General features: G+C 43.7%; 1 gene segment (V, D, J or C); it reads right to left on the bottom strand.

The window, feature by feature from the left end:
* Positions 1-3,891: 3,891 nt before the first annotated feature.
* Positions 3,892-15,196, bottom strand: LOC134487343 (Ig lambda-1 chain C region-like). The segment is given in 4 exon segments: positions 3,892-3,910; positions 4,281-4,403; positions 5,136-5,474; positions 15,054-15,196. Coding segments are annotated over 4 exon segments (492 nt in total).
* Positions 15,197-19,000: the final 3,804 nt, after the last annotated feature.

Here is a 19,000-nt window from a genome sequence, read left to right as displayed (position 1 = left end):
AGGGTGAGAGTATACAGCCCTGCCGTACTCCTTTCCCAATCTTAAACCAGTCTGTTGTTCCGTGGTCTGTTCTTACTGTTGCTACTTGGTCGTTATACAGATTCTTCAGGAGGCATACAAGATGACTTGGTATCCCCATACCACTAAGAACTTTCCACAATTTGTTATGGTCCACACAGTCAAAGGCTTTAGAATAGTCAATAAAACAGAAATAGATGTTTTTCTGAAACTCCCTGGCTTTTTCCATTATCCAGCGGATATTGGCAATTTGGTCTCTAGTTCCTCTGCCTTTTCTAAACCCAGCTTGTACATCTGGCAATTCTTGCTCCATGAACTGCTGAAGTCTACCTTGCAGAATCTTGAGCATTACCTTACTGGCATGTGAAATGAGTGCCACTGTTCGATAGTTTGAACATTCTTTAGTGTTTCCCTTTTTTGGTATGGGGATATAAGTTGATTTTTTCCAGTCTGATGGCCATTCTTGTGTTTTCCAAATTTGCTGGCATATAGCATGCATTACCTTGACAGCATCATCTTGCAAGATTTTGAACAGTTCAGCTGGGATGCCGTCGTCTCCTGTTGCCTTGTTATTAGCAATGCTTCTTAAGGCCCACTCAACCTCACTCTTCAGGATGTCTGGCTCTAGCTCACCGACCACACTGTCAAAGCTATCCCCGATATTGTTATCCTTCCTATACAGGTTTTCTGTATATTCTTGCCACCTTTTCTTGATCTCTTCTTCTTCTGTTAGGTCCTTGCCATCTTTGTTTTTGATCATACCCATTTTTGCCTGGAATTTACCTCCAATGTTTCTAATTTTCTGGAAGAGGTCTCTTGTCCTTCCTATTCTATTGTCTTCTTCCACTTCCGCGCATTGCTTGTTTAAAAATAATTCCTTATCTCTTCTGGCTAACCTCTGGAATTTTGCATTTAATTGGGCATATCTCCCCCTATCACTGTTGCCTTTTGCTTTCCTTCTTTCTTGGGCTACTTCTAGTGTCTCAGCAGACAGCCATTTTGCCTTCTTGGTTTTCTCTTTCTTTGGGATGTATTTTGTTGCCGCCTCCTGAACAATGCTGCCAACTTCTGTCCAGAGTTCTTCCGGGACCCTATCTACTAAGTCCAGTCCCTTAAATCGATTCTTCACCTCCACTGCATATTCCTTAGGAATATTAGTGAGCTCATATCTAGCTGATCTGTGGGTCTTCCCTAATCTCTTTAGTCTGATCCTAAATTGTGCAAGAAGAAGTTCGTGATCGGAACTACAGTCAGCTCCAGGCCTTGTTTTTACCGACTGTACAGATGTCCGCCACCTTTGGCTGCAAAGGATGTAATCAATCTGATTTCGGTGTTGTCCATCTGGTGAAGTCCATGTATAAAGCCGTCTCTTAGGTTGTTGGAAGAGAGTGTTTGTTATGCAGAGTGAATTGTCTTGGCAAAATTCTATCAGCCTGTGTCCTGCTTCGTTTTGTTCTCCCAGGCCATACTTACCTGTAATTCGAGGTGTCATTTGACTGCCCACCTTAGCATTCCAGTCTCCTGTGATGAAAATAACATCTCTTTTAGGCGTGTTGTCCAGTAGGTGCTGCAGATCCTCATAGAACTGCTCTACTTCAGCTTCTTCAGCATCTGTGGTTGGGGCGTATATTTGGATCACTGTGATGTTAGATGGCTTGCCCTGAATTCGAATTGAGATCATTCTGTCGTTTTTTGGGTTGTATCCAAGCACTGCTTTAGCCACTTTACTATTAATTATGAAGGCTACTCCATTTCTTCTGTGGTCCTCTTGTCCGCAGTAGTAGATCTGGTGGTCATTTGATGTGAAGTGGCCCATTCCAGTCCATTTCAGTTCACTGACGCCCAAAATGTCTATCTTTAATCTTGACATCTCACCAATAACCACATCCAATTTGCCCTGGCTCATAGATCTTACATTCCAGGTTCCGATGGTGTGTTGATCCTTAGAACATCGGATTTGCCGTTCACCACCAGCACTGTCGGCCGCTAGCCGTCCTTTCGGCTTTGAGCTAGCTGCGTCATCACGTCTGGGGCTAGTTGAGCTCATCCTCTGTTCCTCCCCAGTAGCATTTTGACGATCTTCCGACCTGGGGGTCTCATCTTCCGATGGTATACCGACATATCTCTGGTTGTACTGATCCATTTAGTTTTCACGGCAAGAATACTGAGGTGGGTTGCCATTACCTTCCCCAGGGATTGCATTTAGTCTGACCTCTCTGTCATGACCTTCCCGTCTTGGGTGGCCCTTCACGGTTTAGCTCATGGCATCATTGAGGTGCTCAAGCTCCAGCACCACGACAAGGTAACGATCCTTTGCTGAAGGGTCATTTATTAGTCCACAAAAAAAATGTTACTTGTCTCTGCCCATCATTTAATACTTTTTTAGTTTTTATTGGGGATATTTGCACAGAAAATTAAACCTTGGTAGAATGTTCATTTCAATTACTATGATTTTTCCTAACTAATGTGGTTTTAACTTTCTCCATCTTAAATGTATACCTACTGTTACATTTTTGCAATTCTGTGAAAAATTACTTTAAATAGGTCTTTATTATTGAAGTGTATGGTTTTTGGCTCTGTGAATCCAGCTATTGTGGCCTGTAAACCAGTGTTGATAGATTCACTTGTATAAATTAGCCAATTATAGTTTATTCAAGAAACTATTTTAAGTAAACCAAGACTTAATATGTTATAAGAATACAGCCAAATTCTTCATCTGAATGATTACAGGTTATTGTCTGAAACTTGTTTTTAGCACTGGAACTGAGATCCTTGTCCTTTCACACTAAAAAAATTGACATCTTATTTAATCAACAGGCTTTGTTTCATTTTACCAACTAATATAAAAGGATAAGCAAATGTTTTGATTAGTCAAACTCCCTTTTAAGATTTCTCACAAAACACCTAAGTACCTGCAGACACAATCTGCTTTCTGTATAACCCTGTAAAACAAGAGCTTAAACTGCTGTGCATCTCTCAGCTTTGTTCCCAAAGTACAACAGACAGATTCATTTGGCTGTTGTAAAGGATAACTTAAGTCTAACTCCCAAATTTGTGCCCCCTAGTTCTGCAACCCTTCTGCTCCCATACTCCTCCAACCCTCAGCCTTGCTGACTGGGAGGTTATGGGAAATGCATCTGGGAAGATTAGGCTGAAGCCTAGCTTAGATAATAGGCTTGACATGACTTGAAGCCTTGAATGGCATCCATTCTCACTCCTACTATGCAACAATCACAATTATTTCCCACTTTCCCTGAACCAGTTCTAATTTAACCATCTGTGTTTTCATTTCCGTTGATTATGGTGATAGAAGCACAGTATGATGCCATTATCAGGGTTCATATTCCAGCAATATGAAACCTGTCCATCCAACAGTGACATTGTTCCTTTCTACATTCACATTGCCTTGATGGAGGACATCAGAAGATTCTGAATGCAATGAAGAACATGAAGTCCAACCACCATGTGGAGTATAAGCGACCCTGGATTTAATGAGAACAGTGATATGATTTGGATGATATCTATATGGGAAAATGTGTCACTTGAGAGAAGTGATTTCCTCTGAATAGATGCAGTTTCCCCTTGCTCACCCAATATTTGGAGACAGCAATATGAAAACCCACCTAGATTAATAATTTCCACACAAAGATAAGGAAACATGAACATCTTTATTACGAGGCAGAAAATGAGCATTGAAATTTGCTCGAGGCATAGAGCAATTTAATATAAAGTGACCAACGAGTCCCTCTGGAAGGAAGAGGCTGAGAAAAAGGATGTGAAAACCTCAGAACGGAATGGATCTTTGCTGGGAAAGGCCTGCAGCTATAAGTAAATTTGTGCCTTGGCTGGTAAGGAAGTGAACACTGCTGTAGCAGGTAATGCAATTAGAGACCTACAAAGGAAGTAAATTCAGATGTAAGAATGCAGTCAGCAATGACCATCAACACATGGCTGCCTGTCACTTAAGTATATGTCCCCAAACAAGACACCCCAGAGTGGGTTTCCTGTATACCCAGCAACTATCAAGGCTTTTGGCTGTACAAAGGTGGGACCTGCACCCCACATTAAACTATAAAGTGGTTTAATTTCTCTTAGCATGTTGTGTGAACCCATCACTATAATTTGTTGACTTAGTACTGTATATTGTGTGAGTCAAGTCACTTGTGGCTTATTCAATAAATAATAATTAAACTATCATTTAATATGATGTTTAAACCCAATCAGAAAGTTGTTCCTTGTTAGCCGAGATAGTTCTCCCTTACCTCTTTTTCTATAGACTGTGTAGATGCCCAGAGCAGCACTGTAGGCCAGGCTTTTGGCCCCCAATAGGAGGAATATGAAGTGCGCTGCAAAAAGGCTGAGCTGAACCTCAGAGATGCTTGAAGCTGGTGCTGAAGAAAGAAGGGAAGAGGTCATTGGAACAGAAGCTAGTGGCATGCTCAAGGGGCATTTGAGGCTGGTACTGTAATACCCCCCTCCCCCTTCCATCTTGCAAAGCTTGCAACCCAAATTTTTTGAGTTGAGTTTGCAAATCATTCTGCTGAACATTAATCCTTTCAATAGATGCGCAATAGGTCTTGGCGAGTTCTCTTGTACAGTCCATCTATTTCATCATACAAAAGCAGCAAATTGTGCATTTTAAAATGTGATTTGTTACTGGTACTTCTAAGGAAAGTTGTTTGCAGGATTTTTGTCTCAGCCTTATGCCAGAACAACTTGGCCATTGGGGACTATGCAGGGACATCTCTCTCTCTCTCTCTCTCTCTCTCTCTCCCTCTCTCTCCCTCTCTCTCTCTCTCTCTCCCTCTCTCTCCCTCTCTCTCTCTCGCAGTGGAGGTGGCAGGTGTAATTTGCCATTTTGCTTGGGCCAGCTCTTGGCCAGCCTTCTTCCTTGTAAAACCCTGACTTTACATGGATGATCCAGTAATAAACAGCCATTTGGTTGGGGGAAGCAGATATGCTTGACTGCTAGTAAATCAGCCTCCAAGGCCCAGAAAGTTTTCTCTTCCAGAAAGGAAAAAGAATAGGCCATTTTCCAGCCCCATCTTCCAGATCGCAGAGCTCAGCCAGCTGGTTCATCCCACTGCTCCTTGCTCCCTTGCCCAGTATCTGCTTACCTCCCTTCTGGACTGACTCGCTCTTCACCCAGTCGCTCTTTTCTACCAGCGTGCCTTGGTAGATGTGGCAGGAGTAGTTGTGGCCTTCCTGCCACTCCTTTGCCTGTATGCTCAGGCGACTGGCGATGGCAAAGTGGCATTTTCCTTGTCTCTGGACTGGCTCGGTGGCAAAGAAGAGTCGGTCAGTAATGTTCTCTCCATCGCGTGCCCAGGCCACATTCAGGGGCCACTCATAGGGGAAGTCCTGGGCCAGGCACACAAGGGTGATGCGCTTTTTGTGGCACAAGGGACTCAGGAGAACCACGCTTTCTGGGTGGTTTTCCTTCTCGCACTCTGGATCTGCAGGGGAGAGGAAACTTGTGTTTTGCCCGTACAGCCTGGGCCAACCCCAACCTGTGATTAGAAGCAAAGCTCAGAAATAAGCCAGAAAGGTCCCTTCTCCATCTTTTGAAAGGCTTGGAGTGACCCCAGATATTCCAGATGGCAGCTGCACAATCCCTGGAAATGTACTGGCTGGGGCTATATATATATTGCGGGGTATGACACTGGAGAAGGCCGAACTCCAGTATAATTATGTCCCTTGCTGCCACTTGGATGGAAGCTTCCACTGGCCAGATCAATTAATGCCAATGGTACCCTTGCATCATATTAATGGACAGGATGGCTGAGACAGAACAAAGTCTCTGGTTTTAACTCCAGTGTATTTTCAGAGTTGTGAATGATAACATCCATTTCCTTTGGCTGGGTTTACTTTTAAGACTGTTTATACCAAAGCACTCCTTAAGTGAACATTTTTCTCTAAGTTTTTTAAAGTTTAAAGTAAGAGAAATAATTGTGTCAAACAAATGCTAACAACAGTGAAATAAACTAGCTCAAGACTCAGTTGGGGATGTTGTTATTTTAACTGTTGAACATCAAGGCATGGTCTTGTTACTGCTTTGTTTTTAAAGCTGCTTGTATGACCTAGTTTTTCTTTGTTTTACAGCCCTTAAAATGCACTGAGAGCCACTTTGGTGTAGGGGTTAAAGCACCAGGCTAGAAACTGGGAGAAGTGAGTTCTAGTCCCAACTGAGGCACAAAGCCAGCTGGGTGACCTTGAGCCAGTCACTCTCTCAGCCCTAGGAAGGAGGCAATGACAAACCACTTCCGAAAAATCTTGCCAAGAAAACTGCAGGGACCAATCCAGGCAGCTGCCAGGAGTCAAGAACTGACTCGAAGGTACTCCCCGCTCCCAAAGCACTGGTTCAATTAAATCGGCCTTCCCTAACTTGCGACCTTCTATGTGCCTTGGACTGCGACTCTCGTTTTCACCAGCCTGGGATTATGGAAACTGCAGTCTAATATATCCGAAGAGCAACTGGTTGGGAAAGGCGGCATTAAACCTGTCTGAAGCAGTAAGAGCTGCTTCGGAGTCTGAGCTTTCTTCCAGCAGAACAGCTGGAAGGCTCCAACGGCCCACTTTCAGACCAGACCTCAGCGACAAGCTGGCCAAACCCGCCCCTGGCCGTTCTTTCCGGCTCCCACTAGTGACCAGTCTTTCCCAATAAAAGCTCTAGTTCTCAGAAAGCGGCGAAAACGGCTCCTGGTCGGGAGGACCCGCTCGCTTTTATTCGGGAGCGCAGCCTCCGATTAGGTTGCAGGGCGGTTCCTTCCTCCCCGGCTGGGATACAGTTTGCCCTTCGCCCAAGTGGACTGCTCTGGGGCGTCGTTGACCCTCCCCTTGCCCCGCTGCGCCGGGAAAAGCAAGAGAGCAGCCCTGCTGCTGCTGCTGCTGAAGGCCGCCTGAGCGAGGGGCAGTTCCCTTGCTCTCGCTTCTCCGCCGCCGCCCGCCTCCCGCGCGCTCGGATGAATCCTCCTGGAATCCGGCGGGACCTTTGTGCTGGGAGTCAGCGGATGCCTTTGGCGCTCCCTTCGCACGCCTAACAGAAGGCGAGCGCGGACTGCCTGCCACAGGCGAGCAAATCCGACTTGGCCCCCCACCCCCGCGGCAAGAAAACACTTTCCCCCGGGGATCTAATCCTCTGCCACTCTCCACCCCGGAACAAACTAGACTTGCTCCCTGGCATGCAATCGGGGTTCGGGGGGAGATGAGAGAGAGAAGGCGAACCGAAGCGCTTTCGGACTCACCAGAGACCAGGAGTTGCGTCCCAGCCGGAGGGAAGAAAGCTTGGTATCACAGCGCTGCAATCTTTCTGGGCGCCTTTGCAAAATCTTCCCGGCTGCTTCCGAGACTTTGGAGGCCTGCGTCGCCGCTCCCCTTCGCCCGAGGGTCATCCCACGCCGAGAGGAGCCCAGCTTAGCGACCGTACCGTCCAAAAGGCGGCAAGAATCTGAGCTCCGCTCGGCCAAAGGCATCGCAAACGCTCAGTCCGGCGAGAGGGCGGCCGGCAAGTGGGGAGCCCTCGCTTCGCATTCGGCAGCCTGCTAGACGGCCCTGCGCCACGACGTCTGTCCTGGTCCCTCCACTTCTTCTCCCGGGAGTGGCCCTGGGATCCGAACCCTACTCCGCTGCTCCTAGTAACCCGCGGCAGGTGCTTCGCCTGGCCGCCGAGTATCAGACGCGCTTTATACCACCGTGCGTTGTACTGACACAGCCTGGCGAGGCGCGGCAAAAACTTCCTCCTGCTTTTTGCGCGCAGCCCCGACCGTCCAAACTGCATCCAGAGCGTTTATTCACGCTTCCTCCGCCGACGCCGGACGGTTTCTCGATATTAGGCGTTTCGGAGGCGACCGCTGGGCACGGGGTGGGGTGGGGGTGTCCTCAGATCTCGGGGCCAAGCCCGAAGAGGCTCAGCTGGTTGTCACTTCTCCTAGCCATCCTCCAGCTTGAAATCGCCGATTTCTATTTTTAATTGCAATACCCCCTCCCCCCTCCCCCCGTCCCTTCCAACTTCTGGGGTGGTTATTCGGGATTGGCGCCGGCCAGCCGGCCCCGAGGATGCTGACCAAAAGACGTTTGCCTGCACCACTGTACTGTGTCTGTCGTTTTTAACTCAACCCTTGCTGTAAAAAACCCAAGCTGCCCAGGAATCCCCTCTGAAAAAGTGGTGGTGCTGGACAGGGCGTCGAGGCGAAAGGCTAGGCTTTGCAGGTCCCCAAGTGGACAGGCTGCGGGTGGCAGAGGACGGGCTTTGCCTGGGGAGGAATACAAGGTCAGCCTCTCGTCTGAGAGGTTCGATGCCATGCCTGCCGGGGCTGGCCCTCCTACGCACAGCATCCACCCCACACCCACAGGCTCAGAAGCAGCAACATCAAGGCGCCTCATCATAGATGATGAGATAATGCTGATGATGCTGGTGGCGCTTTAATCATCATAATTGCTGTAAAACTGAATCATACAGAATCATAGGATACAAGGGCTGGAAGGAATCCTGGAGATCATTTAGTCCAATCCCTTGCCCAGTGCAAAAATCCACTACTACAGCATCCCAAACAAATGGCAATCCAAACTTCAGTGAAAGTAGGAGGGGTACATCACATCCCAATGCTGTCAGTTCCATGGCTGAGAACAGCTTTTAACCATCTGGAAATTCTTCGGATATCCAACCAAATCCAATTTATAATTAAAATCCCTTGTCTTTTGTCCCGTCTTCCGAAATAACTTTGAATAATTCTGCCCTGTCTTCAACATGACAGTCCTTCAGATGTCTGTAGACAGCTATCATGTCTCATCCCTGTCTTCTCTTCTCTAGACAAATATATCCAATGTCACCAACTGTTATTCATGATTTTTTTTCTTCCTATCATTCTGGTTGCTCACTTCTTTAAAAACCCAGATGCTCCAGTTTGTCAGTGTCCTTTTGACAACAGGGGCCCAGAATTGGATGCAATATTCCAGATGTGGTCAGACCAACAAAGAATAGAGAGGAACAGTGACTTCTCTTGATCCCTACATTTTACTTCTGTTGCTGCAGGGTTGTATTTGCTGGTTCTTACAGCTACATCATTTATTTATTTATTATTTATTAATCAAATTGATCACCGCCCATCTCCCAAAAGGGACTCATACTGTTGGCTCATGTTGATCCACCAGGACCCCAGATCTTTTCTGCATGTTCTGCTGCTCAGTACGGACTCCCTCATCCTATGTTGATGCCTTTAGTTTTTCCTACCCAAATGAAAGGTTTTGTATTTTTTCCTGATGAAATTCTTCTTGCTGGTTTCTGTCCATTGTTCTAGTTTGTTACTGAATATTCCCTCTATGGCAGGGGTTCCTAAACTTTTTGCCATCACACCTCCCTTTAGTGTGTACTTAATGTACACATCTCCCTTAAAAATCCAAACACCAGTATGAAGACAAATGAACAATGAAAACAATACAATGAAACTTTGGGAAAGGGGGATTTATTGTAACAATATACAACTAAAAGGTTCTTCACACCTTCCCTGAATTCTGTCTGCATCTCCCCAAGGGAGGTACACCGCACCTGCTCTAAGGGGTTTGCTATCCTATGTTTTTGTCATTTGCCAATCTGATAATATGCTTTAACCCTTTATCCAAGTAATTTATAAATCTATGAACAATACAGGGTCTAGCATGGAGTCCTATGATAGGAAACACCTTTCAGCCTGATATGGAGCTACTGATGAATGTTCAATCAACTGTGCATTCAAGTAATGGTAGCCTAACCCAGTCCACACTTGGCCATCTTCTTGATTAGAGTATCATGGAAGGCTTTGTTGAATGGTTGACTGAAGTCAAGATATACTATGTCCACTGCATTCCCATGTTAATTAACTGGTTACTGTCAAGAAAGTCTGCACTCAGGTCCTCTTCCCCTCCCCACTTTTGGAATAGCATTTATTCCTCTCCAATTGTCTGGCATTATGTGTGACTCAAATTATTTTCAAAGATCACAGAAAAATGACCCTCAGTGATATCTACAAGCTCTGTCAAGACTTTTGTCTTAGAGGTTTAACTTGTTCATGGTAGCCTGGTGCTCCCTTTACTTACCTTGGATTGCCACTTCCTGCTTGTATCAAATGTTATCTTTAGGTCTATTTGAACCCCATTCTCCTTTGCAGAGAAGTCCAAGCAAACTAGGAGCCGATGAGCTCTGTCCTCTCCCTGTCACCGTGCCATCTTCTCCAAGTAGCAAGCCCACACCTTCCTTTTTCTTCCTCTTAGTACTTACATAATTAAAAAAACAAAACCCTTTTCTTGCTTTTAGCTTTTCTTAAGTTCCTTTTGAGTGTTAGCCTTGCTTTCTGCAAGCATTAACTATTTGCTGGTATGCTTCCTTAGCGATTGCTCCCATCTTCCATTGCCCCTTTTAATTCTTAGCTCAGTCAAAAGTTCCCTATGTGCCTACACTGGTTTCCTAAACTGCTCATCCATTTTTTTCTACTCATTGGAATGGTAGGCAATGGTACTTTCAGGACCTTATTTTTTGAGAAGTTTCAAAACCTCATGTACCCCCTTTGACTTAAAGATTTCTATTCATGGTTCTCATTGTACTGGTGCTTGTTGAAGTTGGCTCTTCTGAAATCTAGACGTGCATATACAACCATGCTCCAATTTCCCTTTCTGTAGATACAAACGTTTATTTTGACAGCTGAGCAAAGCTCCATTTCCTGTGGTAAAGCTATAAAATATTTAAAATGTGTAAGATGCCAAAGTATCTCTCTCTTTTTAAAGTCAGGATGAGCAAACTTTGTTTTTTGCTTGTATCAGAAGCAGTTGTGAGTTTCAGTATACATAACCATTTAAAGACAACCTGTCTCCTTAAAAGCTTATTTAGCTCAGGGTCCAAAACTACCCACCTTGCATCACTGAGTCAAAATAAACTCTGTTTGTGCTCAGACTGTTCTGCCTTTGGTTGTAAAGAATATTCTAAGTTAGATTGCAATTTTATTATGAATTTTATTCATTAGATTGCAGTTGTATAAATAACCATTCGCCATAGTTTCTAAACACTAACATGACAGATTTGTGTTGTTCCTTATTCTCTCTCTTAACACCTAAATGTAACATGTTTTAAAAGTTGCACTTCTTTTCGATTACATCCCCCCCCCCATTAGCCTTGCTCTTATATCTTTATCGGCAACTTAGTAGACAAAAGAGTTCTCCTTTATTGCATTTTGCATCGGTACTAAACAGCCTTGGCAAGCCAGTGTTCCCCATGAACACAGGCCTTACCTTGTCCCCAGTGATTTAAATAGCGTCATGCCAGTCCTCTGCATAGAGCAAAACTGGCTTATCATCACAGAATCACTGGATGATCATGATCAGATCTCTCCCCAACCAGTGTTGATGTATCACTGATAAATAACAGGAGAGAGAAGCCTTAATTGGAAGATGGAAATTTTTTTATCAGTTTCATCACTTCCCCTCTCCCTATAAATTAAGAGAGTTAGTTATCCAGTTGCTAGTTGGTTTCAGTTCTTTGCCTCTGCAGGGATTAGCTAGTTGAAAAATCATGTAGAGTCTTGCTTTCCCCTGCTCTAGAGCTATTTCTCACCTGTGAGTCTTCCTTTGTGTTCCTTTATTTCCACCCCCTGCCCACTTTTTTTAAAACTGGGGAGATGCCAAAATGTGGTACAGGTATGGGAAGAAGGATTGACCAACTACCCTAGAGAAGTCCAGATAAAGCCCTGAAGTCAGTCCTTCTCCATTTGTGCCACAGACCTTTGATTGCTGGTTTCCCCCATTGGTCAATGGTGTGCTGAAGGGAAGAACATTAAAGGAAAAAAGGAAAAGCAATTGCTTCTAATGAGTGATACACTCACAAACCAGGACAACACCACTTGGCAATGATTCAAACAACAGCAATGAAGTCAGGATAAGAGTTGACAGTGGGGTCAACTATCAATTTTATGTTGGCATTGTTATATGCCAAATCATGAAAGGGAGGACTGTGTTTTAACTAACAGTTGGAGAAGACCTTTTGTTAGAATAAGGATTACTATTATAAATTGATATTTTTTTCAATCCAAACCTATGTCTAATCAGAAGACAGTCCCACTGTCATCTGTGTATATGTGTATACTCAAAAGAAAGTGGGGAGGAGGAAAGAAAAGCCACAAAGCTTACACCTCTTAGGTACAAAATAAAACTAATCATATAGTCATATCACATCATAAATTAAATTATTGATACTGTTAACAATATAAAAGAAAAGCTTATAAACTCACACGGTCCAAATTTCTAAATAGACCTCCAAACTGGACTCCTGGTGATAAAACCTATGTTCAAATATAGCAAGAGAGATGAGTTCTTTAGACCATTGTATAATTGATGGCAAATGGATGTTCTTCCAGCTTTATAGTATCCTTTCTTTGTGATCATAAAAGCAGACAATATTTATTTCCATTATCTTCCTGTTAGTTTCCAAACCATTGATATATAATTCAAAGGAACATAAGCCTCTATGAAAAATAATGAGTCTTTCAGAACAGAATTAATATGTAAAACAATTTCTATCCAGAAGGGACCCTTGTAGCACATGATGACATCACGTGAATCAATGCTGCCTTTCAAGTACAACATCTCCAGCAGTGAGCTGAAACCATCAATTTCTTCCTTAAAAAAAAAAAAAGTATCCACATGCAAAATAATTTTGTTGTTGATGTTGAATTAAGTTTAAACACAGAGAAATGTGACATATACAGTAGATGCCCAGAGGATAGAATAGTGATAAACATTGATGTTTACATACCAGATATTTCCCAATACCCTTGAATGTTTACTTTAATGTATTCTAATAGCCTTTTATAAATAGCTGTTACAGGTTTTTTATTATTATCAACAATATGTTAAATCCTCTAGAGCTAGAGAAGCACTTAAGGCTGCTGGCCCATATCTAGATCATGTCAAAAAAATGTTTTAATGGAAGATACTGCCTCTCTGCACTGTCTGGCAAACGATACTTGTACTTCAACTCCTCCAATAAGAAAAAACCCTATCAACTGGAGGTCGTAGACTGAGCAACACAACATCTATTCTCCCAATTTGCTTCCAGGTCAAAGTGCTGATTATTCCCCATCCAACTTCTAACTGGTCCAGCCCTGATTAGATTTGGGGATTAGCCTGGGTCAAATAGGTACTGCGACCTGCTGAGGCATAAGTCCATTTTCCTTTTTGTTTCTATCTATTAGGAGCAAAATTAGCTTGATATGCTACGACTGACTGTGTCATACACGTACGGAAAGACTTGGGCCAGGTGAGAAACAGTCCCATCACGTTAAGGCCACTTTCTTGGATATGTGGTTACATGATGTAGTAAGTGGCCCAGAGATGTTTTGGGTGCCTAGGCCACTTAACTTAATCTTTTCTGCCTATCATGTTCAAAGTTGGTTTGATGCACCATGGTCAGCCATGCTGCACATGCACACAAAGCTTGGAGCCAGAAAAGATATCATTTGATTGTGTGAAAATCATTCTCCTGGACTGATTTGGGGTGGCCTCAAAGTGTTCTTGGCTGCATAGGCCCATTAACTTATTACTTAAGTGTACCATCAGTGACCTTTAGGTCAGATGAGAGGCAGCTCCATTATATCCAGGGAAGTCCAAAGATGTTTCAAGAGTGCATAAGTCCATTTATTTATTTCTACTTATTTTGTTCAGAATGGAATAATGCACTGAAGCTAGACAAGATTCTGTCCCAATCCATCCTGGCCAGTCTGCAGTACATATGGATGTATGATTTGAGTTGTCCCAAAGTTAATTTTAAGATTCAGCATGATTTGGGAGTCTAATTGTTAAATGTGTTTAGTCTGCTTTATACTTGTTGTTGTTCAAAGATAATTATTTTTATTACATTGAAATATTTATTTAGTTTGAAGGGCAGCATGTCCTCATTACAAAGGTATGATATGAGGTACAGTAAGCTTTGTTTTAGGACCAGAGTTACAGAAATGGTAGGTTTGTCATGATTTTACTGTCTTCTGAAAGTTTACATAAATAAAGAACAGAAAAGAACAGAAAAAATAGCCTACTTCAGCTTCAGTAGTTATGCAACCTGATCCTATCCATTGTTAGGCTGGCCTAATTTCCATTGATTTTCTTAGGTACACAGAGAAAGAAACAGTATGAAGGACAGAAGATCTGAACTGGAAAAAAAAATAATGGGGAAATTTTAGCACTTCCATCTCTGTGCCTCCCCTTCTTTCTTGCTCAAGATCACAGCTATATTTTGTACAACAGCTTCAGCGAATATCTCTCTAGATGTTTCCAGGGAGGAAAGAGTCAATTGTCTGCTTCCTCTTGGGTTTTGCTTATGCCTTCAAAGGAAGAACCAAGTTTTCATTTTTCCCACCACAGGAGATTCTTGTAAAGGCAGTGCCTGCTATTGTATCATAGTGGGTCCCTGTAATCCACAGTGATTGACTGCTTTGCAGAAACTCTGGAGCAACCTCACCATGTCTATTTGGAAGCCATAAACTCCTCCTGGCTTGGCTTCCATAGACTGTTCTCCTGTAAGTACAGCTAGTTTCATTCTGTCTCCCTCCCTCCCTGTAAAGAAGTACCTAGCAGGCAGGGATTTCAGAAGTGTTGCCATAAAAGAGACAGGACTTCAGAGAGAAGAAGCATCCTCCAGTCCATTTTCTATCTGGCAATGAGGGCAGCACTTTAGAGTCCTGTTAAAAATGGGTAGGGAATTCAGGTATTTTCAATACCTGAAGACCAAATGTTAACCCAGAGGGAATGGCCTTCTCCTTCCTTGTTTGTCTAATTTAGGAATTCTCAACCTTTTCAGACTAGTGATCCACATATGGCTCAAACTTATTATTAAAGTATAAGTTTTTGTAATGATTGTCTTCTTGTAGCAACCCACCATGGGTTGGCTGAGATACAGTATTGGGTCCTTGTCCACCACTTGGAACACAGAAGAAATATACTGCACCAGGTTAGGGAAGTTCCACTCTATTTGTCTGTCTTATGAAGCCATCAGAGGCTGCAATCTTACATCTGCTTACCTGGCTGGAAATAATTCTCCATGAATGCTGTGGGACTTATTTTTGGAGCAGATGCTTTGTGGATGGTACTGCAAACGGGTGGCCATCATCATCACATGTTGTGGGGCTAATTCTTGGGCTGGGCTTTTATGTTGGACTATGTCTTAGTGAAAGGTGAAAGGTCCCCTGTGCAAGCACTGAGTCATGTCTGACCCTTTGGAGGGACACCACTTTCGCGACGTTTTCTTGGCAGACTATAGTGGGGTGGTTTGCCATTGCCTTCCCCAGTCATCACCTTCCCCAGCAAGCTGGGCCCTCATTTTACCAACCTCAGAAGGATGGAAGGCTGACTCGACCTGAGCCAGATACCCAAGAATCCAGCTTCTGCTGGGATTGAACTTGGGTCGTGGGGAGAGTTTCGGTTGCAATACTGCTGCATACCACTCTGCGCCACACAAGGCTCATATGTCTTAGTGGGGTTGACTTAGTTTTAATTCAGCATGTTGTGTAAACCCAGCCACCATGATTTACTCAGCACACAGTAATTAAACAAACCATGGCTTAATATGATGTGTGGACTATTGGGTCCATAGCATATTTTCCATAGCAGAAAAGGTAGAGTAGAACTGTGAGCTTTCTTGTAGGGTAAAAATGGTCAAATGAAGAGGAAAAGGGAAAGTTAGCATCCAGTGATTCCCCTGGAGCTGAAATAACTACCACTACCCTCATATACAGAGGAAGAAAAATAGAATCCAGGGGTATTAATTGTAGCAAATCAAGGAGAAAGAGGACTCAGAGCAGCCCATCCCATCCTGATGCCCTGCAGATGTACTGAAACTACAACTCCCAGAATCTCCAGCCACTGAGATGGAGGGGTCAGGTTGGGAAAGTCTAATCAAGAATGATGGTAAGATTGCTAGAAGGCTAGGAATCAACTCTGAACTCTTTCCCCCTCTGTAAAAAGGGCTAGGATGGGACTCTGGTCCTCCAGCCCTTTGGCCAGCTAGTGCCTTTTTGAATGCTGTAGGTCATGAGGCAGCTTTGGACTGAGATGGCTCAGTCCTGCAGAGGGCAGAAAGTGGCTCCCTTGTGTGTGTGGACTTGCATCCCATGCTGGGAGCCTGAGGAGCACACAGATGCCCCTCAAGTTTCTTCCAGCCCCAATCACTGATCTATGCCAGCCCAAAGGTCGAGCCCTGAGACACTTCATTGGAGGTCTTTCAGATTCAAAATCAAATCCTTGCCTTTCACTCAGCCGCTGAACTGATTCCAGAATTGCTCATCTTCTAGATCTTCGAGTTTTTGTAGGGCCTTTTCAGAGAGAGTGAAAGTGCTCAGATGCTGATGGTGCAGTCCAATTTTAGTCCTTCCCCTTCAGTAGTATGGCAGGAGGTGACAGCTGGGTCGACTTCACTCCAGAATCATTTTTCACCAAGCCTAGGAAGAGAGAAGAGGTCAGTGGGTGTGGGACATGGCTAAAGGAAGTCTGCCCTGAGGATGAAGGGAAGGAGGAAAAGAGAGAAAGAAAGGGAACAACTTGCCCACACTGTGTTGGAAAGGACATCCCAATATTACTGGATGAGATGCACATTTCCCCCCTCCTCAGATGTGCCAATGCTTGCTGCACAATGCAATGCTGGACAAAAAAGAAGAGGAGGCATTGGCTGAGCGCAGAGGCAGATGGAGGCACAACTGCAGCTGTCTCTGTCTTGAACTACAGAAAATGGAAGCTTTTCTAAAGTAACAGAAAAACGGAAGCTGTTGGTTTCCTGCAAAGGTGTTAACTCTTTTGCACGTGAACACTAACAGTGAGCTATATTAAATGTCCACGTAGTTTCTAATTTCTGCACTAAGGCAGTTTCACCCACAGCAGGAGTAGCACATCATCGGTCAAACAAGAGAAATGCACCAATTAATGTATGGTAAAACTATAAATATAAATATATAAATATAAATAAACAAACTTTTTTCTGGCAAATATGTTCCTTTTTTTGATTAATGCACCTCCATTTCATTTTTATTTCTTTTTCATTGTTTTACTATATATTCCCTTGTGAGTCATGCATACTTAGTTTGCGAGCTGGCTGGCAAAGCCATTTCTTCTCCCTCTTGCTTTTGTTGGTGTGAGCCAGTTTTGAAGATAGTAATTATCTGAAAAGTAGGATAAACATTCAGTAAATAAGCAATAAACATATAAGAATTTAAATAAGGAGGGAGTGTGCAGCAATTAACAAATACAGCAAACGTGCCTCTGTGGCTTAGGAGCTTTTAAAATAATTTCATATAATTAAAATTATTTTGTAGAATCATTCCAAATAGTATAAGTGCTTTATAAATCTACTCTTGGAAAGTAAATAAAAGAAGTAAAGTCCATCTTGAACTTTAAAATGGGAAGGAAGATGGCACTCTCTCTCCCCATTCTCTGCCCAGGTGGAGATACTGGATTTTAATGCAGTGAATCTCCGAGCTGTTGTTTCTTTAATTATGTCTTTCTCTTTATTTCATAAAGAAAAGCACTGGGGGATTTCTCTCATCTGCTAAAACTCTTCCAGAGACTTTGTTCCTGCAGACTCCTGCCTTTTCCCTGCATTTATATCCAACCCCCTGGTTTAGTTTAGTAATATGTCAGAAACATTGCCTAATGATTAAATAAATAATGCAGCTTTTTATCTGTGGCTGCAGTACCTCCCCCACCTTTTTTCCTCAGTTCTCTAGCTCTTGCATGACCCAGCCTGATCTCCAAAAAGCATAGGGCCCTCCAAAAATCTCCAGTAGCCCACCTCTACATTTGAACAGTGAGCTTCTCACTGGAAAGTTAAAAGGTCATATCAAGTTAAACTCAACTCATGCTGACTTCATGTCAGTGGCATTCATGGGGCTGGGGGTCAAAAAAGGCAAGATGCAAGGTGCAACACCACATCCACCAACTTCCCCTGCTTGACCCACCTCCCCATGGATGCCGCTGCTTCATCTCCATGTCTGTGCAATTTTCTTGGCAACAGTACAGAAGTGGTTTGCCATTGCCTTCTTCCAGGTTAATTTTTTTTTTAAATTTCCCAAATGAGTTTATAGCCCTGGGATTTCCTGGTGGTCTCCTATCCAAGTACTAATCAGGTCTGGCCATCCTTAAATTTTGCAAGATCAGTCAAGGTCAGCTAGGTGCCTCCAGCTGCTTTTTTCTTGTTGTTTATTTGTTCAGTCACTTCCGACTCTTCGTGACTTCATGGACCAGCCCACGCCAGAGCTTCCTGTTGGTCGTCAACACCCCCAGCTCCCCCAGGGACGAGTCCGTCACCTCTAGAATATCAGCTATCCATCTTGCCCTTGGTCGGCCCCTCTTCCTTTTGCCTTCCACTCTCCCTAGCATCAGCATCTTCTCCAGCGTGTCCTGTCTTCTCATTATGTGGCCAAAGAATTCCAGTTTTGCCTTTAATATCATTCCCTCAAGTGAGCAGTCTGGCTTGATTTCCTGGAGGATGGACTGGTTTGATCTTCTTGCAGTCCAAGGCACTCTCAGAATTTTCCTCCAACACCACAGTTCAAAAGCATCGATCTTCCTTCTCTCAGCCTTCTTTATGGTCCAGCTCTCGCAGCCATATGTTACTACGGGGAACACCATTGCTTTAACTATGTGGACCTTTGTTGTCAGTGTGATGTCTCTGATCTTGACTATTTTATTGAGATTTGTCATTGCTCTTCTCCCAAGGATTAAACGTCTTCTGATTTCCTGACTGCAGTCAGCATCTGCAGTAATCTTCGCACCTAGAAATACGAAGTCTTTCACTGCCTCTATGTTTTCTCCCTCTATTTGCCAGTTATCAATCAAGCTGGTTGCCATAATCTTGGTTTTTTTTAGGTTTAGCTGCAAGCCAGCTTTTGCACTTTCTTCTTTCACCTTCATCATAAGGCTCCTCAGTCCCTCTTCGCTTTCAGCCATCGAAGTGGTATCTGCATATCTGAGATTGTTA

This window comes from Candoia aspera, chromosome 1 (genome assembly GCF_035149785.1).
Source record: "Candoia aspera isolate rCanAsp1 chromosome 1, rCanAsp1.hap2, whole genome shotgun sequence".
Lineage (NCBI taxonomy): Eukaryota > Metazoa > Chordata > Lepidosauria > Squamata > Boidae > Candoia > Candoia aspera.
This window is presented reverse-complemented; position numbering and strand designations above follow the sequence as displayed.